The sequence below is a fragment of the Aethalodelphis obliquidens genome, unplaced genomic scaffold (genome assembly GCF_003676395.1).
Source record: "Aethalodelphis obliquidens isolate GAN/ISIS:26980383/991018 unplaced genomic scaffold, ASM367639v1 scaffold3, whole genome shotgun sequence".
In the NCBI taxonomy this organism is placed as follows: Eukaryota; Metazoa; Chordata; class Mammalia; order Artiodactyla; family Delphinidae; genus Aethalodelphis; species Aethalodelphis obliquidens.
This window is the reverse complement of record NW_020837947.1, coordinates 43196534-43221438: the sequence shown is the minus strand read 5'-3', so window position 1 is coordinate 43221438 and position 24905 is coordinate 43196534. Positions and strand designations below refer to the sequence as shown.

At 39.0% G+C, this 24905-nt stretch overlaps 1 protein-coding gene across 9 annotated transcripts in view; it reads left to right on the top strand.

The window, feature by feature from the left end:
- The window catches only part of DSE (dermatan sulfate epimerase), a 115331-nt gene that overhangs the window by 61001 nt on the left and 29425 nt on the right, over positions 1 to 24905 (top strand). For 7 of the 9 annotated variants that reach the window (XM_027088090.1, XM_027088098.1, XM_027088113.1 and 4 more), the window contains one exon: positions 16664 to 17132. In XM_027088090.1, the coding sequence (XP_026943891.1) occupies positions 16717 to 17132 (416 nt within the window). In that variant the 5' untranslated portion in view covers positions 16664 to 16716. Of the gene's footprint in view, positions 1 to 16663; positions 17133 to 24905 lie in introns of those variants that run through there. The other 2 variants (XM_027088133.1, XM_027088123.1) reach the window with 2 other exon arrangements.

Genomic DNA, 24905 nt, shown 5'->3' with positions numbered 1-24905 from the left:
GGGCCCAGCCGCTCCGCGGCATGTGGGATCTTCCCAGACCGGGGCACGAACCCATGTCCCCTGCATCGGCAGGCAGACTCTCAACCACTGCGCCACCAGGGAAGCCCCACAAAAGATTTTTATTGCTTCTTTTTATGTAGTTATATAGCTATCTAACTATATGTGTAGTTATCTCTGAGTCTTTAAAGGTTTACATCTTAACACATTCATGAAATTCATCTATTCAGTAAATATTCTGTTTCTTAAGTGCTGGGCACTCTTAGATGTTGGGGATATAGCAGAACGCAAAGTGCCCTCACGGAGCTTACATTCTAGAAGGGGGAGCCAGGCACACAAAAGAAATAAGTAAGTTGTGTGGTAGATTAAAGGGTTGTAAGTGCCATGAAGAAAAATAAAACCCGGGAGGGGGTTAGGGAATGGTGGTGGTCATGTGTGGTAAGAATGTAACTTAAATAAGATGGTCACGTCCAGCCTCACTGAGAAAGTGGCAGTTGAGCAAATACGTAAAGGAGGTGAGGGAGCGAGCTATGTGGATGTCTGGGGGAAGCATGCCAGGCAGAAAGAACAAGCACACAGGTGCTGAGGAGGGAGCGCACCCCGTGTGTATAAGAATAGCAAAGAGGCCACCTGGCTAGCATGGGGAAAGAGTGGGGAGAGCTGTAGGATGTGAAGGCAGAGATAACACAGTCAGGCCATGTAATGACTTGAGAGCTATTGTCAGTACTTTGGTGCTGACTCTGAATGAGATGGGAAAACACTGGAGGGTTTTAAACAGAGTGGTGACATAATCTGAGTTATGGTTGAACATGATGGCTCTGGTTCCCATGTTGAGAATGTCTACTGGAGATGAGGGTGAAGCCAGGGAGACTAGTTTGGAAGCTATTGCAGTAATTTGGGCAAGACGTGATGTGGCTTAGGCTGTTATGGTGGTGGCAAAAGTAGCTGGATTCCGGATGTATTTTGAGAATGGAGCCAACATAACTTGCTGATGGTTTGAATATGGAGACAGAGGCGGGAAGGGAAGGAGGGGTAGTTTGGGCCTGATTGGTTGCCAGTAAGTGAGACTGAGATGGGGAAGTCTGAGAAGGCAGTGCCTGCCTGCATCTTTGGGTTAATTACATCTCTGTATCATTGTTTCACAAACCAAGTCTGTGGTATTCTGAGTTTTGATTATGATTCATAGGAGGACATTTGGAAAGTGCTCAGGGATTTTGATTCCAAAGAACTATGATCTGAGACAAAAATGAGAGTCAACAAAAGTACACATAAAAATGTTTGAGAATGTGAAAGGCAACAACAAAGAAAGTGAAATTTATCATTGGTGAGTATTTGAAGATTAAAAAATGGAAGAATGCTTGAATATAAGTGAGAAATGAAAAAAGAGCTTGTGTGTTGTGATAAAAGCATCACTCCATATGTACCCATCCAATAAATGAAAGTTTAATTTTAATCAAATGAACTGGAATTGTATGTTTAATGCCAGCAAATTACTTGCCAATGAAAGGCTTTTAAACTTTTTGCCTAACATCATGTGTTTCATTTTTAGACGATATCTAAAGCTTTTAAGCAGTTTCTGAGTCCAGTGTATCCTGCTGTGTCCTTTGCTTTAACAGCAGCATCCTTGGACAGAGTCATTTTTCTGGGTTGAAGTTAGAAAAATAATAGAAGTTGAGTAAAGAAAAAGATTTGGTGAAAAGTATCACAACATTTTCTTGTCTAATGGGACAAAGAGTTATGACGAGACTCTCAGAATTCAAACAGGAATTTAGATGACTGAACTAAAAGGAAGTCAGGGAGTCCCCAAGACCACTGTTGGGCTCAGTGATTCATTAGAGGGACTCAAAAAGCTGTTAAAATCAGGTTATAGTTTAAAACAGCCAACGGATAGAGGTTGAAATCAGCAAAGGGGAAAGGTACGTGGACCTAAGTCTGGGAGAAACAGGCACTGGCTTCCAGTATCCTGTACTAATGAAGTTCCACTCCCACCAACAATATGTGACAACACGTGCAAAGCTTTGCCAGCCAGGGAGGCTCACCCGAGCCTTGGTGTCCAGGGCTTTTATTGGGGTTCAGTCGTGTAAACATGCAGCGCCTATATGAATGACTTCAGGTATTCAGATTCTAGCCCCCCAGAGCAAAGACAGGAGTTTGTCGTGAATCACATTGTTAGTATAAATTATCTGATCATACTGGTACCACATGACCCAAGGCCTCAGGCATGCAAATAAAACCTCTTATTACATAGAATATTACAAGGGCTCAGAGCTCATCTCCCATGAGCCAGACAAGGGTCAGTCTTGAAGACAGGCCTTTCTTGGAAATGTGTAGGTTTTGAGTTAACCCTTTCCGGCATAGCCTGGTAGGGCTTTGAACATGGTATCAGTGCTTCTTAGAGTCATTATCATTAGAGCGTAAATTTCCAGGACCTGATGCTGGAGGGGATGATGTAAGGACATACCCCAAGTATACATAGTTTTAGCTAAATTTGTAAATGAGTGAACCAGAGTAGATTATAGATGAGAGGTTAAAACGTGTTTTGTGGTACTTTGCCTGAAAATGTATAATTGATGTCATGACACATCCCACGTAAGTTTGCAGATGCTGGGCTAGGAGAATAGAGGAACTAACCTGCAGTTATGTGGTATTGATTGGGATCAGGAAAGAGGTGGAAAAGAGGAAGGGAGCCTGGAAGTTGAAGTTGAGGCAGAGGAATTGACTCATGCAACTATGGAGGCCGATCTGCTGTCTGCAAGCTGGAACCCAGGAAAGTTGGTGGTGTAGGTCCCAATCTAAGGGCAGACGTCCTTAGATGACGTCTAGATGAGAAGACGACGTCTTAGATGAGGAGACGACATCTTAGATGAGGAGACGACGTCCCAGCTCATCAGTCAGGCAAAGAGAGAGGGAGAAAGGAGGAGAGGGGTGGGAGGGAGAGAGAGAGGGAGAGAAAGGAGGGGGGGAACTCTCCCTTCCTCTGCCTTTTTGTTCTATTCAGACCCTCAATGGATTGAATGAGGCTCACCCATATCAGAGCAATCTGCTTTACTCAGGCTACTGCTTTTAACACTAACCTCTTCAGGAAACCTTTTCACAGACACAACCGGAAATAATGTTTAACCAAATATCTGGGCACTCTTTGGCCAGTCAAGTTGACACATAAAATTAACCATCACAACTGGTAAGAAAAGAAGTCAACATATCTCAGAATCAAAGGGGGAGATTTGGTTACAGAATTAAAGGCACTTATATTTACAAACTCAAAGAATTACATTACCAACTGAAAACTAATGTATAATATCATTTATGGGAAGTAGAAAATATATTTCAATCAAACATAAGATATGTAAAATTTTAAGTTCAGAAGTAATTTTTTCATCTTTAAATTTTACCAAGACTGTTGTTTCTATGTTTAGGATATTTTTCTGACTGTGTAAACACATATATATCAGTATGGTGCATCAGTAAGCTTTATCTCTGTATATAAAATTTGGTTGGTGAAGACATAGTATTAAATGTGGAAACTTCTCAGATGTGTTCAGTTACATGGAATGTGTAGCCTGAAAGTTACAAATGTGCAGTTGTGCAGGAAGAAGGACCGACTTCTTGGCATCAAATACTTTATATCTGTCAAAGTATTTGATATTTTTAAGCTCTTGAAGATTCTGCAAGGTTCTGAGTACCCGGTGCACTGTACCTATTTTAAAAATAACTTTCTGTGAGTGATAGTTCGTGAGCACTTCCTCGTGGTGTCATGGCACACTTCCTCTTATGTGGACTGACTTTGGTGTTCTCGTTGACAAGGTGATGACAACCGCTAGCATTTGTTGAACTCTTTCTAAAATCCCAAGCACCCTTTTAATGCTTGAAGCTAATTTAAGATCACAGAAACCCTGTGAGGCAGGTATTATTTTATCCGTTTTACAGAGGAGGAAACAGGAACATAGCTAAGAATGTGGTGGTGCTGGGTTTCAAACTCTGGAAGTCTGGCTCCAGCTTGTGCCCTCAATTGCTAATCAGGTTCAGAGGTGAATGATGAGAACCGGCATTTGGGGGAACACTTACCAGAAAGCGTTAAGTACTTTATAGGTGTTACGTCATTTAATCCCCCAAGCAGTCTGTGAGACCAATACCCTTTCTATCTTCATTTTAAGTAAGGGAGTAGGTTTAGAGAGTTAGCTTGTCCAAAGTCATACAGTGGTGAAAAAAGCCACTCTGACCCCCGAGCCAGCACTCCTAACTACCTCACTGGTCTGCCCTCATGAATCTATGGCAGGAAGAAAAATTTTACTTTAGTTTTCATGGGCATTTCGTGGTTTAGTTTAACTGTTATAGAAACTGTATAAGGTTATATTTAGCTCTTGGCTTCATTATCTTTATTCATCTTTTCATGCTTTATATTTTTAGTCAGTAATGCCAGAAAAGAGTGTTTTCATGGTTAAAGCGATTGCTGAGAAAGCCAGAGCTGATTTTTCAGACTCTTCTAGAAAAATCTTTGATTACTCACTATTTAGAAAAATTTTGGAAAAAAAAATTAAAAGATTGCTAACTGTCTTTTGGGGCCAGGTACAATAAGTTAAATAAATTGCTTTGGACTAAGGAAGAATTTTCATTTTGTATCCTCATGCCTAGTATATAGTTCCTGGATTTAATGGCTTCTCAATACATAGCTGAGTTAATTAATATTTGCAAGAAACTCTTACCCCCAATATCGATAGGGAACTGATATTCCAATTCTGGAAAACAATGCAGTGGAAAACTTAATACGCATACGTTACTGCTTTTTAAAAGATTCAGAATACCAAAAAAGAAATACACTCATTAAATTAGCCTGAAAATAATATAAGAGTAAAAAATTCAGAAAATAGGATATTATCGTCCGATGTCATCATTAAGAAAATTGATTAAAATTGTAACAAAAAGTACCATTCAGAAGATATGCAATTGTTAGACTGCTAGATAAACTAGAATTTACTCATAGCTTGTCTTATAAAGTATAACCATTTCATTTTGTCTTTGAGCCTTTTTGCAGGCAAAATTCAGTACTCCACTAGTCTCATCAGTGACTTTGTAGACCTTGCCCCCACCTCTACCCTGCTCTCTCTGCCTCCATGAAAATGATACAGATTTTACTTCCTCTCTGCTTTCTGTAGGGCAACCACTCTCTCAAAAGCTGGATCTTAATGATTTTTAGTTTTGTAGGAATGTAGGAACTCTCCTCCTAAATTATGCCTTCAGTTTGAGAGCCACCAACTTACTCATTCAAGTATTGATAGTGTCTGGTGTGTGGGAGATGGAGCCTTCAGACTTGATACCAGAAAATCTCTCTGACCATTTAAAACATAATTTAGATGGATTATTCTCATATAAAGAAGTTATACTGTTATCATTGTTGGTGTAGGAAAAAAGTGAGCTTCAGATTATATTATGAGAAAATGTGGTATCTTCACAACTTTCCTGGGGACAATGTAGAAATGTTCTTTGACTACACAGAGCTGCACTTAACTTACAAACTTAACCTAAAGTTCTCCAGTGTTGAGTGTAAAGGTGGTGAACATCATTATTATACACAGTGTGGTTTTGCTGTGTGGGTTCAGGGTTATAATTACTCCCTCAGTAGTGTGTATAAATTCTTTGGGCTTCCATATGTTATAATTTCATATTGTGGACTTTTGTTTGGAAATGACTTTTTTGGGGGAGATGTATTTCGTTTCACCCTTAAACAATAAGGAAACAATAAGCCTTCAGTAAAAAGAACTTTCATTTTGATTAAGAACACTTGGTTTTTAAAATTTTCTTTTTTGGCAGAGTCCATAGGCTTTACACGTCAGGGAGTATAATTGTAGGGAATGATTGCATAGTACCAAAACCATATGTTTTCTTAACATTTGACATATTTAAGAATAATGTTAGATTTATTTCACTACAAAAATTTACCAGGGACATATAAGGCTTTATTTTGATATTGAGGAAAAATAACTAAAATTATCCTAATGATACCTTTAATAAAATTGAAATAGAAAAGTGAGGAGAACTTTAAACACATGTATATTCCGTTACTTAAAATATATGGAAACAGGGAAGTAGTATGTGTGAGACCATGACAAGATGTTTCTCAAATACTTGGAATTAGATTTCTTTGAGAGTTAAGTCCTAAAATAGATCAGAGAAGGAAATAAGTAGCTCTGCTGGGATGTACTAGTGCTCTTAGGCCGTTGCTTTGCCTAAACCCTGATTGGAGGCCTATAGAGGGAGGGAACTTGGGTTTTACTGGAAGCATGACGAGGGAGGAGTTGTAGTTGCTAACTCCTGCAGGGTCTGCACATTTTCCAGGGCAGAGGGTACGGTGTCAGGGGTGTTCAGTTGTCTGGTCTGCTGGGCTGTTTCAGCCCTTCATGGATAAGGGCACATCCAGATCCAGTGTGGAAGGGTTAGCTGTCCTAGTCATATTATTAACTACTGGGCCTATCCATTGGGTTGGGCAAACCGTAACAGCTGGTGTTGGGCTGGGCTTGGTGGAGGTGGTGGCAGGAGCTGTGGGGGGCATACATTTTGCTCTTCTTTCCTAAATATTCACTACAATTCAATTTTTTTTTTTTTTTTTTTTGTGGTACACGGGCCTCTCACTGTTGTGGCCTCTCTCATTGCGGAGCACAGGCTCCGGACATGCAGGCTTAGCGGCCATGGCTCACAGGCCCAGCTACTCCGCGGCATGTGGGATCTTCCTGGACCGGGGCACGAACCCGTGTCCACTGCATCAGCAGGCGGACTCTCAACCGCTGCGCCACCAGGGAAGCCCCTAGACATTGATTTTTAATGATGTCCCAGGGGCATTTGTGACATGCTGACAACACAGACTCCTTTCAAGGGCAGCTATGGTGGTGATCTCTACTTGTTGAGTTGCTCCAGGCCCAGGGCCCTTCCCACTGCCTTTGTTCTGATTCCTTGTACACCAGGCAATTGTCTAATAATTTTACTTCCTTTGTATTTTTCTGATGAAGCCAGAAAATATTTCCTAATCTGCTTGATAGTTGTATTTCTCATAAATGAGTACACTGACATTCTGGTTTTATATATGTGGAGGGAGGAGGGTTTTAGTTTCATGAACATCAGATAGCATCTCCTAGGGTGATCAGCTGAGATGCTGATGACATAGACTGACCCAAGACCAGAGCCTGGACTGAGTTTAAATCATCATCTCTGGCAATGGCAGCAGATGTCCTCCAAGTACTCATGTACTCCTTCCATCATATCAACTTCTTCCTAGGAAACAGCTCCCCAGCCAAAGATTGTTTTTCCCAGCACTTACTGTATCACTGGGCCTTTCTTTCCAAAGAATACAGTAAGCAGCAGTCACCTTTTGTACACCAAGAATAAATAACTGGCCTTGGAAAGCAATCAAATTCAGATAATAGTTTATTTAATGTTTATGCTTTTCTTTGGGGGCAAAACCCCCAACAAATTCTTGAAAAATTTCAAGGGTCATATGCTTTCCTGTCCAGTGAGTGTGGAGCTTACTGTGAATGATGCCTTAAAGAGTCAGGAGCCTTGTGTTCTAGTTTCAGCTAAGTCTCTAACACGTGGCATGACCTTGCCCTAGTCAGTGGATATCTTTAGTTCTTATTCTTTTACTATAATATTTAGTTTCTTTCAAATAAAATATTTTACGGGTAGGTTAGTATCATCTTGCATGTCTGAAACTTCTTCCCTTTTATTGAAAATGACAAATATTTATGAAGCTCTTCATGTCAGGTTCTATGCTAAGTGCATCACATAATATTTATTTTGCCTCAGGAAGTTGGGACCATTTTACGGATGAGAGAATGGGGGTTCCGAGAGCAGGACTCAGTTGATCAAAACTAGTAGACAGCAGAGCTGGGACTTATACTCATGCCTGCCCAACTCCACGCCCATAATGTTAATCATAATGCTATGCTCCTTAGACTTGGCGCATATTATAAGGGGTTTTTTAATCCATCTTAATTTGGGACATGGTTTACTTTCTATAGGGTGATTTCTTCTATCCTTATACTTTGTATATTTCTAAAGCCAGAGGAATTGAAAGAACTTTTGTACTACTGTATGTTTCATTTATAAATCGCCCAGACTGTTTGGAAACCCATTTCATTTTTGAAACTCGATGTACTCGTATAGCTTTCAGTTCTTGATCCTTCTCAGCATACTCTTTCTGTGCTTTCTTTGTGTAAGGATGACAAAAATGGAACCTTTAATGTTGTTGAATGTTAACAATTTGGCTAAAGGAAAGAACCTTGGTTTAGGGTTTGGGAGATTGAGGTTGTTTTTCTGCCTCTGAAGTTTACACTAAGATGTTGTTAGATTAACTCTTAATACTGCTTTACCACATTGAGTTATTGTAAAGGGAAAGATCAAATACGTGAAGAGCGTTTCACACAAAATTTCTCTGTGTGTCAGCAATCATAATAGCTGCAGTGGCTTGTTGGAACCAGAATTAAAGCAAAACAACTTTAGGCTTATTGTTGCTTTGTGAGGACCTACTTAAGATAATTGGAATTCGGTCAGTTTGTTAAGTCCTTTTTGCATTATTTGGCTTGGCCTTAGCGTAATGCCAGTTGAGCTGTTGCAGATATATGTAGGGCATGCAAGCAGAGAAATGATTAAATTGCTATCTGAATTATCTCAACTATACTGTATTCATTGATTAGGTCAAAATTTAGGAATATTTTGCTCTCTAAGCTGTGTAGAGTGAGACCAAAAAATAAGAAGGAAAACTGGATTAGAAAAACTAGTGGAGAAGAGAAGAGGAAGACTGTTAGGGGAAATGAGGCCTTAATAGGGTCATTCAGAACCATCCTGAGAATTGAATTATGGGTAAACTGTGTACTCTTAGGCAGCTCCTGAGGGGAGCTCACGATTTTGCCATATTGAGAGTTCCATGCTCTTGAACTGGGCCAAGGGCAGCTTAAAGTTTTAAGGGAGGTGGCAGCACTCTGCCGTGTTTGCAGCACAATGAACTAGGGAGAGAATGGCTTGAGAGATCATCCGCAGACATCTGAAAGTACAGACTTAATTTGTGCAAGGGGTGTGTGTGTGTGTGTGTGTGTGTGTGTGTGTGTGTTGTGGTAGGGGGAGCCAGAGAGTCAGGGTTGGTCATTTTGGTAAACTCATTAGCCTTTAATGGCCATTGTTTCACTCACCATTTTCAGCATCTTCCAAACTTTAGTCATTCAGGCACCACCTTCAACGGTTTTTGCTCTATCCATTTACTTTTCTTTTTAAATTATTTTTAAACTTAAATGTATTTTAAACAGGAAATTTATCTGTTGAAATCTCAGGTTTGATGTGATAGTTATAGTTTTTTCTAATGTACATTGAAATAAGTACATAAAATTAGCATAAAACCTGTCTACCTAATTTTTTTATTGGAGTATATTTGCTTTACCATGTTGTGCTAGTTTCTGCTGTACAACAAAATGAATCGGCTATACGTATACATATATCCCCTCCCTCTTGAGCCGCCCTCCCATCCCCCTCAATCCCCCCGACTCTCCCCCCAATTCCCCCCGACTCCCCCCACCCACCATCCCACCCCTCTAGGTCATCACAGAGCACCAAGCTGAGCTCCCTGTGCTATACAGCAGGTTCCCACTACACATAGTTGTGTATATATGTCAATGCTACTCTCTCAATTCATCCCACCCTCCCCTTCCCCCCGTGTCCGCAAATCCGTTCTCTACGTCTGTGTCTTTTTTCCTGCCCTGCAAATAGGTTCATCAGTACCATTTTTCTAGATTCCATATATATGCGTTAATATACAGTATTTGTTTTTCTCTTTCTGACTTTCTTCACTCTGTGTGACAGACTCTAGGTTTATCCACATCACTACAAATGACCCAATTTCATTCCTTTTTATGGCTGAGTAATATTCCATTGTATATAGTACATCTTCTTTATCCATTCATCTGTCGATGGACATTTAGGTTGCTTCCATGTCCTGGCTCTTGTAAATAGTGTTGCAGTGAACATTGGGGTACATGACTCCTTTTGAATTATGGTTTTCTCAGGGTATATGCCCAGTAGTGGGATTGCTGGGTCATATGGCAGTTCTGTTTTTAGTTTTTTAAGGATCCTCCGTACTGTTCTCCATAGCGGCTGTATCACTTTACATTCCCACCAAGAGTGCAAGAGGGTTCCCTTTTCTCCACACCCTCTCCAGCATTTATTGTTTGTAGATTTTTTTGATGATGGCCATTCTGACTGGTGTGAGGTGATGCCTCATTGTGATTTTGATTTGCATTTCTCTAATGATTAGTGATGTTGAGCATCTTTTCATGTGTTTGTTGGCCATCTGTGTGTCTTCTTTGGAGAGATGTCTATTTAGGTCTTCTGCGCATTTTTTGATTGGGTTGTTTGTTTTTTTGATATTGAGCTGCATGAGCTGCTTGTATATTTTGGAGATTTTTCCTCTGTCAGTTGCTTTGTCCACCTAATTTTAGCTCTTCTCTTTACAGAGAGGATATACAAATGCCGGAGGTAGAAGGTTAAAGGGGAAACCCAAAGCCTGGATATAGGGGCTTTTCGATGAAATTTCCTAGACAGATTTAAGATGGTAGATGGGAAATAGGTCTCCCTTTGGGTTATCAGGCTAAAGCAAGTTTGCCTTAGACTTTAGTTAAGTTTAATTTGTTTACCTCTTTCATTTTTGTTTTTTGAAAACCTAGTGAATAATACACAAATCAATAAATGTGATAAACCATATTAACAAATTGAAAGAGAAAAACCATATGATCATCTCAACAGATGCAGAAAAAACTCTCAACAAAATTCAACACCCATTTATGATAAAAATCCTCCAGAAAGTAGGCATAGAGGGAACTTACCTCAACATAATAAAAGCCATATATGACAAACCCACAGCTAACATAATTCTCAACGGTGAAAAACTGAAACCATTTCCACTAAGATCAGGAACAAGACAAGGTTGTCCACTCTCACCACTATTTTTCAGCATAGTTTTGGAAGTTTTAGCCACAGCAGTCAGAGTAGAAAAAGAAATAAAAGGAATCCAAATCGGAAAAGAAAAGTAAAGCTGTCACTCTTTGCAGATGACGTGATACTATACATAGAGAATCCTAAAGATGCTACCAGAAAACTACTACAGCTAATCAATGAATTTGGTAAAGTAGCAGGATACCAAATTAATTAATGCACAGAAATCTCTTGCGTTCCTATACACTAATGATGAAAAATCCGAAAGAGAAATTAAGGAAACACTCCCGTTTACCATTGCAACAAAAAGAATAAAATACCTAGGAATAAACCTACCTAAGGAGGCAAAAGACCTGTATGCAGAAAACTATAAGACACGGATGAAAGAAATTAAAGATGATACAAACAGATGGAGAGATATACCATGTTCTTGGGTTGGAAGAATCCACATTGTGAAAATGACTATACTACCCAAAGCAATCTACAGATTCAATGCAATTTCTATGAAACTACCAGTGGCATTTTTCACAGAACTAGAACAAAAAATTTACAATTTGTATGGAAACACAAAAGACCCTGAATAGCCAAAGCAATCTTGAGAAAGAAAAACGGAGCTGGAGGAATCAGGCTCCTGTGCTTCAGACTATAGCACAAAGCTACAGTAATCAAGACAGTATGGTACTGGCACAAAAACAGAAATATAGATCAATGGAACAGGATAGAAAGCCCAGAGATAAACCCATGCACATATGGTCACCTTATTTTTGATAAAGGAGGCAAGAATATACAATGGAGAAAAGACAGCCTCTTCAATAAGTGGTGCTGGGAAAACTGGACAGCTACATGTAAAAGAATGAAATTAGAACACCCCCTAACACCATATACAAAAATAAACTCAAAATGGATTAAAGACCTAAATGTAAGGCCAGACACTATAAAACTCTTAGAGGAAAACATAGGCAGAACACTCTATGACATAAATCACAGCAACATCCTTTTGACCCTCCTCCATTTAGGGAAATGGAAATAAAAACAAAAGTAAACAAATGGGATCTAATGAAACTTAAAAGCTTTTGCACAGCAAAGGAAACCATAAAGAAGACGAAAAGACAGCCCTCAGAATGGGAGAAAATATTTGCAAATGAAGCAACTGACAGGATTAATCTCCAAAATTTATAAGCATCTCATGCAGCTCAATATCAAAAAAAAAAACAAACAACCCAATCCAGAAATGGGCAGAAGACCTAAATAGACATTTCTCCAAAGAAGATATACAGATTGCCAACAAACACATGAAAGGATGCTCAACATCACTAATCATTAGAGAAATGCAAATCAAAACTACAATGAGGTGTCACTTCACACCAGTCAGAATGGCCATCATCCAAAAATCTACAAACAGTAAATGCTGGAGAGGGTGTGGAGAAAAGGGAACCCTCTTGCACTGTTGGTAGGAATGTAAATTGATACAGCCACTATGGAGAACAGTATGGAGGTTCCTTAAAAAACTAAAAATAGAACTACCCTATGACCCAGCAATCCCACTACTGGGCATATACCCTGAGAAAACCATAATTCAAAAGGAGTCATGTACCAAAATGTTCATTGCAGCTCTATTTACAATAGCCAGGACATGGAAGTAACCTAAGTGTCCATCGACAGATGAATGGATAAAGAAGAGGTGGCACATATACACAATGGAATATTACTCAGCCATAGAAAGAAACAAAATTGAGTTATTTGTAGTGAGGTGGATGGACCTAGAGTCTGTCATAGAGTGAAGTAAGTCAGAAAGGGAAAAACAAATACCTTATGCTAACACATCTATATGGAATCTAAAAAAAAAAAAAAAAAAAATGGTTCTGAGGAACCTAGGGGCAGGACAGGAATAAAGACGCAGACATAGAGAATGGACTTGAGGACACAGGGAGGGGGAAGGATAAGCTGGGACGCAGTGAGGGAGTGGCATGGACTTATATATACTACCAAATATGAAATAAATAGCTAGTGGAAAGCAGCCGCATAGCACAGGGAGATCAGCTCGGTGCTCTGTGACCACCTAGAGGGGTGGGATAGGGAGGGTGGGAGGGAGACGCAAGAGGGAGGGGACGTGGGAATATATGTATATGTATATCTGATTCACTTTGTTATAAAGCTAAAACTAACACACTGTTGTAAAGCAATTATATTCCAATAAAGATGTTAAAAAAGAAAAACAAACAAAACCTAGTGAATATGTTTTAGGCTACAGAAGTTTCTAGGCCTCGTGAGTGTTTTTCTCTGTTCGTTTCCTGGCAGAAACTTTTTCTCAAAAATTCTAAACTTGCTTTGGCTTCAAATAAGGAGGAATAAGGTTTCTCCTTGCTCATTTCAATAATGAGATCCACTCTATCAGCTCCTAGGCCCACAAGTTCAGCCAGCGTCTGTGAGCTGCCTTTTATATGCCAGGCACACACTGCTAATCCCTGTGATGCAAAGAGGAAGCTGTGGTCCCCTCTTCTGTGAGATGTGGCATAAACAGCTGAAACAGTCCGATGTGGTACAGGTACCCGCCAAATACAGGAGATGTTAACTCTTCAGGTAGCTCAGCAAAGGCATTAATAACTTACAGAGAGTGGAGGCTGGGCTTGTTGTGTGTATGCTATGAGGAAGGCTGCACAGTTTGTGCCACCGCGAGGGCCACGGTCTTCTCTTCTCATTCTTCATAGATGATTGTTCAGCAGAATTTCTGTGGGTTCTGCACTGGCCCACATGTATTCCAACAAGAATGTTTTAAATGTGCGGTAACTCAGGCCTTGCTGCCCCGACACCCTCACGTGAATATGAAGCAATAACTAGGGAACCTTTGGTAACAGTTGGCATATTGAGGTGGCATGGTTCCCAAAACAACATCTTAATGAGGTCTGTGCTTCAGGAACAGCGCTTCTTGTTTAAATACCCTCGGGCATGTCCTATGTAACCGGAAGCAATGTGGCAGAAGTGGCTGTGATCATAGCTTGCGTCAGTCCTGGATTGGGAGGGTCACTGTGGAGCAGCTGTCTCTATCTCAGTGACTCCAGACCTGGATAGGAGGGTGATATGCATAAGGCAGGAGAAAGAGAATAAAACAAATCAGGCTTAGCCCCTTTTAGGGAATGTGTGTGCAGAATCTGAGCTGGAGTTTCTAGTTTCCACATAGCTTCCAGCCCATCCATCCATAACCCACGCCACCCCCTTACCCACCTAGAACTTGAGCTACACATTTAAAAGCCAGTAGTTGACGCAAAACATTTTCATCACCCCAAAAGGAAACCTACGCCCATTTTAAGCAGTCATTCCCTATGTCCCTCTCTTCCAAACCCCTGGCAACCACTAATGTATAATATGTTCTGTGTCTATGGATTTGCCACTGCTGGACATTTCGTAGAAATGGAACCATACGATATGTGGCCTTTCGTGTCTTCTTTCACTTAGTTGCATCCATGATGTAGCATGTATAGTAATCCATTCACTTTTATGGCTGAATTCCCTGATCCTGTTTTCTTCATACTGTTTGAATACAAACTTAAAAATGTTGAGAGTGAAGCTCTGTTTTAATGGTACATCTGTTAGGCCAGTTCATTTAAAGAAGGTGAAAATGGAGATATTGTTGTGAAATGATAATCGTTAAGAAGCCTCAGACAATTTGATAATGAAAAGTTTGGGCAGTGTTGCAAAAAATTATTTGCTTTATGTTAAAAGCCTTTTAAACAAGGAAAACAAACAAGCAAACAAACAAACAAAAACCCAGTAGTTGAGAGAAGATCTTCAGTTCTATTCTATGCACGTAGAGGTCAGTTAAAGGAGAAACTTCCAAGCCATCCTCAGTCTGGCTGCCTACAACACCCCCCCCCCCCCAACGGTGCTAATTGCGTTGATGGCTGCATCCAGTTGTAGACCTTTGGGGATTTAATATATGCAGGCTTTAAAAAAAAATTAGCACACTTTTTCTCTGAAAAGAGCAAAAAATACACCTCAGGGTAGGGGCAGTGGGGACTGAGCATTACTTCAGACTCAGCCATGTCTCTGTGTTGCCAGAGACCACACCCCTCCTCAGACATAACCACAGAAGACGCTGGGTCAGCTCTCTGGCCTTGAAGGAGGCAGCCAGTTGCCTTGAAGATTTGGGTGCTAGACACAATATGGGTGGAGTCCAAGAGTTATTTCTATTTTGTGTATTTTCTTTAGCATGGCTATATTCGTTGTTTTTATTCATTACAGGTTCTACTCTTGAAGTAAATCTAAACTGCTTCACAAAATCACTGCCACTGAGTTTTATATATATAGTCTAAAGCACGTTCAGAAATACAAAGAATCCTAGAGTTCATGGCAGCATCTACAAGTGATGCCATGTTGCCTTCCTCTTGGAGACAGACCAAGTTGAGAATATGGATTGTTCTCCAATGTGTGTTAAATCCTTAGTTTTCTTTCTTCTGAATGTGATGAGGCAGATTTTCCTTGGAAAAATAGTTTGTGTTCAGCTGGAGAGGTTGATTTTTCTCCACCAGTTTCTCCGTTGAATAATTGAAAACTACTGTTCATTATTTACATAAAACTGTCTTTTTCTGGTCTGCTTTCTATAACCTTTCCCCTCTGAGGAATTTTAAGAATTCCCTGACTTTCCTCTGGGGGATTTTATGCCTGCTTTATCCCAGATGTGGGACATGGACCAGGCTGAGGATTTTCTTTCTTTCTTTTTTTTTTTTTTAACGTTCCTACTTTGAAAGACGTTCTTGCTAACCTGTGAGCAAAGCTGCTACTGAAAAAAAGGATTTTCAATAAAGTTAAGCCGTTAAGAAAATATGTGAGCTTGGTTTAAATGTCTGACTTACTGAATGACACCAAAATCCCAAATGCAAAATGAAAAAGTAGACAGTAGTTTCAAATAATAAGGGGAAAATGCACACGTGTTCGTTCAGCCTTTTAATTCTGGAATTTTATTTTCTGAATGAAGGCATGTCAGTCTCTAGTCCCTGCAGCGCCCTGTCTGATCATGCCCTGCACTCCTGCCGATGTCAGCCCAGGGAACACATGGGCTTAGCAGATGTTTACCCTGCTTTTGTTGTCGCAGTCCCCACCTTCTGCTGACACAAAGAGAATCTTTAGCCTTACTCATAATATTTTGTCTGCTCACATTCATATAGATGTATTGATCCTAATCCCTGGTTCAGGATGGAGAATGCTGAGTAGAGGGGAGAACTTAGAGTGGAGGAGGCTGTATTAAGACAGGATTTTCTTTTTTTTTTTTTTTTTTCCCCCTAACGTCCATCCTGATTCCCAGACGATATTTCACCACAAGCTTTTGGTTACTGTGGTTTTCATATTAATGTCCAAAAATACCATAAAATCAAAACGTTTTTTGTGTGATAAAACGTGAGAAGAATGCCAACAAGAGGTTTTCTTCTCTACTTGAGCAGATATTATACTGTTTTCCCAAGTCCAAAGTTTCTGTTTTCCACAATGAATATGTCTGTTGTATCATGTGTAATTAATTAATGAGTTAATTAAATGATTAGGTTTTAGTTTCTTCCTAGCTCAAATTTTTGATGTATTTTTGAAAAGTCTAAAAATTCATAAGCTTAATTTTCATAGTAAGCAAGGTCGCTGCCTACCACGTATTTCCTACTTCACCATGGTCCCCTGGTTGACATATCCTCCTCTTCTCTTTTCCGTCCTGTAGGATCTTTCGAAGATGGTTTGGCTGCCTTGGAGATTTGGAGATCTGAGGCCACGATGAGGACTCACACACGGGGAGCTCCCAGTGTGTTTTTCATATATTTGTTTTGCTTTGTGTCAGCCTACGTCACCGACGAGAACCCAGAAGTCATGATTCCCTTTACGAATGCCAACTATGACAGCCATCCAATGCTGTACTTCTCCAGGGCGGAGGTGGCCAAGCTCCAGCTCAGAGCTGCCAGCTCCCACGAGCACATTGCCGCCCGGCTCACTGAGGCCGTGCACATCATGCTGTCCAGCCCCTTGGAGTACCTCCCTCCCTGGGATCCCAAGGAGTACAGCGCCCGCTGGAATGAAATTTATGGCAACAACTTGGGGGCCTTGGCCATGTTCTGCGTGCTGTATCCTGAGAACATTGAAGCCCGAGATATGGCCAAAGACTACATGGAGAGGATGGCAGCTCAGCCTAGTTGGTAGATTTTTGTCTTTTTCTTCTTACTGTATTAAACTCTGCAATTTAAAAAAATGAATTCATAGTCAAATGAAATCTCAGAGGCCAGATTTTCACATACTTGTGTTTGTGCATGAGTGAAGGGGATAGGATACTTGTTATTTGTGTGGTTAGTGGCTTATGAATGGTCCCTGGTTTCAAAAGACCTAGTGACTTCCATGTTTAAAGTTAGAAGAAAAATATTTAGGTAGAACCTAACCAAAGAAAAAATAATTTGCTGCATTGAGTAAATAGTATCATCTTGATTGTTGAGATTTCTTTCCCCCTTGTTTAACAGACTTGTATTACCATCATCAGGCCTTAGGTTCTGATTGACCCGCAAGTGGTTAAAACCTTTTGCCAGCAAGAGATTTCCGCCAATTAAGATTTCTTTGCATTTTAGGACAATTAGGAGCTAAAAGTAAATGTGATAGGATTAACTGACAATTTATAAATAAGATCTTATCCAGTAACCAGCAAATTGCCCAAACCTGTAGGAAAACCAATGTTGTGGTATAATTATGTGAGGAATTCTAATTATGTAATAATTTACTTTCAGGAGTTCAAGATTTGAGAACAAACTTCCTGTCTCTTCTTGATTAGCTTAAATTTATTTTATTTGTGTATAATTAATATGTCTACCTGCTTCCAAAAGGTATGGGATGAATTAATTAAACTAGGGATTCCGCGGGTATTCTTATTTAAACTGTGTTTTAATACACATGGTCCAATTACACTACAAAAAATTACAAACTGTATGAAATGTCCTTTTAAAATTACGTAGGCTGATACTTGTCATAGGGTTGGAGAGAGCTCATTTTTAAATGCTTAGAGAAATCAGCGATGCATTTAATGTTGTGAAGAGTTACATCTCAGATATCATAAGGGTGAATAATGGTAGCTTGCAAGCTTCCTGAATTCTGCCAGTATGGTAAGTAAATTTAATACTTCCTAAATTTCTGCCAGTATGGTAAAGAATATTGTTTGTTTATAGAATTTGAAGGAGTTTCTGGAATTTCTAAATGAAAAAGATTATGGAAGAGTTGACATTAAATCCATATCAGAGCTTATTTTTTTAAGGCTTGTTATGAGGTATGTATAATCATTTTGAAGCTTACAATATTTTAGGTTGAAAAGAACCTTTTGATTTGATTTGTTTCAAAGCTGAGCCGTGTATGCCTTAGTTTCTGTTCTTGACTAACCTCCTTCTACTCCTGACACCAAGAAAGAAAATAAAGATGGATGAAAATTGGATATTTGACTTATAAGTTTCTATCATCAAGTGTTACAATTACTCACTTGACATTGTACTGTTAGTTAAAAAGTGGCAACCATATTTACTTTAGGGGAAAAAAACCTTTGTTGTCTATAAGGGTACTTTTAAAGTCCTTTTTGTTTTAGATAGGTAAGTGAAATTTGACAGATTAAGATGCGGATGAAAATGTTCCAGAGAGCCGTCTGTTTCACTTCATGAAAGAGTAGCTAACTGTGAAGTACCACTTTTTAATGGAGATTTTTTTTTAGTACAAATAAAATCGCATTAAGAGAATTCACAAGACCACTGCAATTGTATTATGATGATATAAAACATTCAGGCATATAAATACCAACTTAAATGAATGCTGTCATTAGAGAGGACTAGACTCCTATGATAAAAGGAGGAAAATAAATAAAAATGAACATTTTCATAGTTTCTACAAGTTCAGAATTACTGGTTGTGGAGTTGTGTAGGAATTTATTAGAGGACTAGTACTTTGTTCATGGCAGTATTGATAAAAATAGGTATACCTCTATGCCGTTAGCCAGTAACCCAAAGCCAGTCTGTGATTTAATAGAGCTGAACAGTTGACTTCTTTCCCTAGACCTCTTAGATGAAGGTCAGAAATTGAGAATTTACCTTTACATCTGGTTTCTAGTTCCAGAAGTGATCCTAGCATAAAAAGTCGAGCTACTGGAACATTTTTGTCTTGGCAAGTACTGTTACTAGGTTGTACTTTTAAATGATTTTATGGAAATTTTAACTTTTTAAGAGCAACCACACCCAACCCCTAGACCCTTAAATTTTTATTAAACTGTAGTTGAATATAATCAATCACTTTTTGACAACTTAAAACACTGCTAAATGTTTTGGTAGTTCAACTGTTCCTATTTAAATCAACTAAATCATATGTCGCCACTGTGCCCAGAGAAATGTATTGTGGTCGTTGTCATTGTCTTAGGACATAGTTCACCTATATTTGGTTTCAGAGGAAAATAAAAGACTGACTCTTATTTATAAAGATGCAGACCTACTAGACCTACTAGAGAATGGACTTGAGGACACGGGGAGGGGGAAGTGTAAGCTGGGACAAAGTGAGAGAGTGGCATGGACATATATACACTACCAAACGTAAAATAGGTAGCTAGTGGGAAGCAGCTGCATAGCACAGAGAGATCAGCTTGGTGCTTTGTGACCACCTAGAGGGCTGGGATAGGGAGGGAGGGAGACGCAAGAGGGAAGAGATATGGGGACATATGTATATGTATAACTGATTCACTTTGTTATAAAGCAGAAACTGACACACCATTGTAAAGCAATTATACTTTAATAAAGATGTTTAAAAAAGAAACTACTATGTATAAAATAAATAATCAGCAAGGATATATTGTACAGTGCAGTGAAATATAGCCATTATTTTGTAATTAAAAAAATAGATCAATAATTAATATTGATTAATCAATTAATTTGATTAATTAATTAATTTTAAAAGCTTCCTACAATGGCTTCACCAGACTTAATACATTTGCCATATTCCGTGAGGATCCTTTCTACTCCTTTGAAAACCAGTGACTAAATTGTGTCCACTCACTTATTCAATTAACAAATATTTATTGAGCATCTGTTGTATGTCATGTACCATGCTAGGTGCTGGGGATTCAGTGATGAAAAAAATAGCCCAGTAAGTTTAAAATTTGCACCTAGGGTAAGGGCTGCAAACATTGGGTATTTGAAACCTAAGCTAGGACTATATTTTCTGCTCAGAATTAAGTGTAAGCATCACTTAATAGTAGGGGTTCATTAGTTTTTTGTTTTTCAATTAAGCAGAATTCAAGTCTATCTGGATTTTTAAATTAATTTATCTTTAAATTAAAAAAAATTTTTAAATAATTTTTATTGGAGTATCTTATTAGTTTTTATTCATGACTTAAAGATTTGAGGATTAAATGAGATAATGTAAAGTACTTAGCACAGTTCCTATCAAATAGTAAGCCTTCAATAAATAAGAGTAATGATAATTATTGTTACTGATATTTGCTTAGTACTTAGATCCTGTTTATAATTTGGTGTATGTAGGCTGTAAGGAAATAGTATTTGTTTGGGATTTATTTGGAGATTTTACTTATCTTTGTCCAAATTGCTCTCAAAACTAGAACATCTGTTTAACTCATAACATATTCCTTTTGGCTTTATTCCATTAAAACTTTCAGCAATGCTCCTCTGGGCCCTTTTTTTGGCATATAAGAATCTGATGGTAACACCAATCATGATGGCTTAGGGGAAAGTAACAGTGATGTGTCTTTTGTCTGGTATTCAAAAGAAGTACATCTGAGATATACATGCATACAGATTTATTCATGTGATTCATTTCATTTGAGTATTTTGGGGTTTTGTGGGGTTTTTTTCTTTTATTTTTTATTGGAGTGTAGTTATTTACAATGTTGTGTTAGTTTCAGGTGTACAGCAAAGTGAATCAGTTGTACATATACCATTTGAGTAGTTTGTAAATAAAGAGCTAAAAGGTCACACCTGTAGATTCACTTATTTAAGAGTCTAGGGCCATTGGAAAAATTAAATGGAAAATATTATCTAATGATATACTGATCTTTTGTGTTCATCTGATATAATGTACTACAAAGTAGAAAGGGAATCTCATAGATTGATAATGATGATGGTGGTGATTGAAAAATAACAACATGCAAAACTCTCTTCTTTTGACATTATAATTCCGTGTGTCAGCGAGTACCCAGATGATTGGGCACCGCAGAAAGATGAGACACGTCTACATACTGTATCTGCTTTTGCGGAGATGCCCATATTCTCTCTCAGAAGCTCTCTCCTTTGTTCTTCTGCCTTCTGTTAATGTCATGCATTCTTCATAACATCCTTCATAACAGTAAAAATAACAGAGTAATTTAATTGTTCTTAACTTAGTTCTAAAAATCAAATTTAAAAAGATATTATTTTAACCTATATATAAAATGGCAAATTATTTTCAGCATCACCAATAATGTCTCTGACCTTTGAATTAAGTCCCCTATAGATCTCATCTTCCAGATGAAAGCTAGGATTTGGGTTATAGTTGGCTCTGTATTATATAAAAGTGTGATTAGAACTTAATCAGACAACTTCTTTAAGAAAGCTTAATGAGCTGAGGTCATAAATCTAGAGCTGGTAACAACAGAAAATGCATTTTATTACACTTAAAGACAATTCATTTTTTTTAATACAATATCACCTAGTCACCAGAGCAAGTTCTGTGTATGTCAGTTGGCACATTGGGGGTATTCTCATTTATAAATAGTTGCTTTCTGCATTCAGTCCTTACATAATTAAAAAGAGAACATTATTGGATTCCAAATAACTAAAAATTCTCCATCAGCTTTTTTCCCCCAGAACCTTAAACTTTAAGGTGGGAAAATAAATTAAAACGGTTCTTAGTCAAGATTTAAGAGATTTCCAAAAAGTCAAATTTTTGGAGTTTTTGGAGTCAGCAGACATTGCTCTACTTTCCTAAAATTTTCATACGTGTGTATATTTTTATTTACTTATTTTTACTTTTTTCTACTATACCTTTTCCCCCAAAGATTAGGGAAACAAAAAACAATATTCAAATAAGAAATATCTGAAAAAGAAAGGAGGAAAGAAAAAGATAAGGGACATCAGCTGGACTAGCAATGAGACAGTTACTGAAATGCATCTTATGTCCCATGGGTGAGTGGGCCACATGTGGGCCCTGAATTTTTTTAACAGCAAAGAAAGTAGGCTCAATTAGTTTTGAAGTATAGAGTGTCCATGGGATTAAAAGTAGATCAGCTTTTCTACAGAACTACTACTCTTGACCCAAGGACCAGAAAGAAATTTCTCCTGGAGTTTTCATGAGGAACCTGCACAATAGTTTCATGAACATTCTTCCAGTGCATGTGTGATGAATTGCACAGTGCTGGCTTTTTTATGTTAGACTAGACTGAGGGCCGGACCGGGTCTGTTTTGCTCATGCATGTATCCCTCAGCACTTAACACAGTGTCAGGTAGATTTCTGCCCAATGAATGAATGCTCTAGCATCCCTGGAGATACTCCAAAGTGAAATTCACTAAAACCAGGGTGGAGGTAGAAGGGATGGACATATGGTTTAGCCCCAGGCCACTTTTTTTCCTAGTCTAGCTTTGTCCTTCAGCAGAATTTGAATATGCAGAAAAATGAAATGACCATGTATCTATCAGGCAGCCTCTTTATACACTGTGTATCTCAGCTGAGCTCATGATTGATGGGTTCTGTGAGCTTGGGTATTATACTGCACTATATAGCTAAAAACAAACATAAAAAACTCACTCAAATGATTACTGGAAAACACAACACACCTGAATCACTTAAGAAAGATAAAGGTAAGTTGACCATATCTCACTTACTATGAAGAGATGAATGGCAAACATTCAACATTGAACAGTGATTGTAACAGAAAAGATTTGTTGTTCAACCTCTGTTGACAGCACATAGTTATCCAACATGCATTTCTGAGCAGTGGGCTTTTCAAGACTTTTGTCTAAACATTGTAAACCCTGGGGAAGGGGCCTAGGATAGCAGTCCTTGGAGGCAGAGGTGCACTTGCATCTTGACTCTGCTGTTATATTAGGCTTTAGCAGGTTTTTTTTAACCTCGGTAAACCTCATTTTCTTTATCTTTAAAATGTGGATGATTCTTTCCATGCAAATATGTTGTTCCAAGGATTAAATGAGATAATGCATGTAAAGCTCTTAGCATTATGTTCCTGACACATAGTTTTACAAAAAAGTTTATTTTTATTACACAGAAATAGATATGACCATGTAGCTTTATTCTTAAGTTTCTTGACACACAGGACTCCATTTTACCTACGCTCACTCTGGAGTTGTGTTTTTGAGAAGTACTCATTTTGCATCATTCTTTTCCCTTTCTTTATAGTATTTTTGCTTTCTTATCATCAGAAAATAAATCACAGAGGAAAGAAATTACTTCACTCTTGCGTTGGTGCCAGTCAGCTACAGGAATTCAGAACTGGTGAGGGAAACAAAGTTGAACTTCTGCACAGAGAAGTAATTATAATTTTATTCGCAACAGACCTTGTATTAATTCCCTTGCCTGTGGATTGCAAACTTCTGGAGATTGACATGTGAGGGCCCATTTGCAAAGTAAAATATTAAAAAAATAATAAAGTAAGGGGAAAAAAGGAGAAAGAAAAGCCCCTGGCAGATCGAAATGAACCAATCAGTTTCATTCCTGTACATTCCAAACTGAAGAGTCCACCCATCTTTCTCAGTGTGGCGTGCTGGGCTCCAAATACAGTTCCCTACAGCTGTTTCACAGGCTTCTTATTTCTCTAAATTGCATGTTAAGGCTGGGAATCAAAGTAGGGGAGGATGTAGCTGGGCCCCAACATGTGGAGCCGCAGCACCGGGAGCAAATAGATCAGGTTTTCCTCTCCTGACCTTACAGTGGTGAAGACCGGGTGGCATAGCCCGGAGTGCACCCGGAATCCATTGGATTCAAAGAAGCAAATCCAGTGGCCCCGTGAAACAAATGCAGGCTCTCAGAAAACCCAGCCCCCAATTCCCCTGGCTTTTTCTCCTTCATGCTTTCTCTACCTTATGCCCTTCCCCCTCCTCTTTCTGCCTCTTTTTCTCTCTGTCCCTTCCATTCTGTGATCTGAAGAAAGTTACTGCTTTTACCCTGCTGCAGATCCCTGGAAACAGAAGGCTAAAACTGATGACAACGAGGCTTTTTATGATGTTCAGATTCTTTAATATTTACAGAAACACATGTGTTAGGAACCTGGCTGTTGGGAATTTCCTTCTTTTACGCCATTTCATAAGCAGGTTGTTGCCAGCATCGTTGCAGATGAAGACACTGGGCAAGGATTGGTGTCAGGAGACAGCAGGTGAGGAGTTGCTCAGGGAGAGGCCAGGTCAGGTGTGTGGGTTAGCTGAGCATCTCAGTGCAGGTTTTCATACACACCGAGCAAACTCCCCTCCCTCTATTTCAAATTGAGTGAGGATAAAATGGTTTTAATAACGCTTCTTTCTAACAACAAATGTGAGACTGTTTATAACACCTCTAGACATACACAGCTGGAAAGAAATGCAACGTTAGTTTTCTTGTGGGATCTGTTTGTTGTTTGAGTCTAACATGCAGTACTGGTGCAACCCTCAGCTGTCTCCACGATAAGCAACACTCTCTCCTATCCTGCTCCTCTAGTGTCACTTGTTGCCTTTTTAATAAAACATGCAACGTGGGCTTGCAGAATTGTCTGAGGGAGCTCTGCTTAAGGCCAGAGGCATCCTCATCCCCCTTCTGATGGGATTCTGAGCCTGTGCCCCTCACCCCATGTATACCACAAAGATATGAATGTAGTAAGTTCCACACCGACTTTACAGTCTGGCTCTTACATATTACTCAGCCATAAAAAGGAACGAAATTGAGTCATTTGTTGAGACGTGGTTGGATCTAGAGACTGTCATACA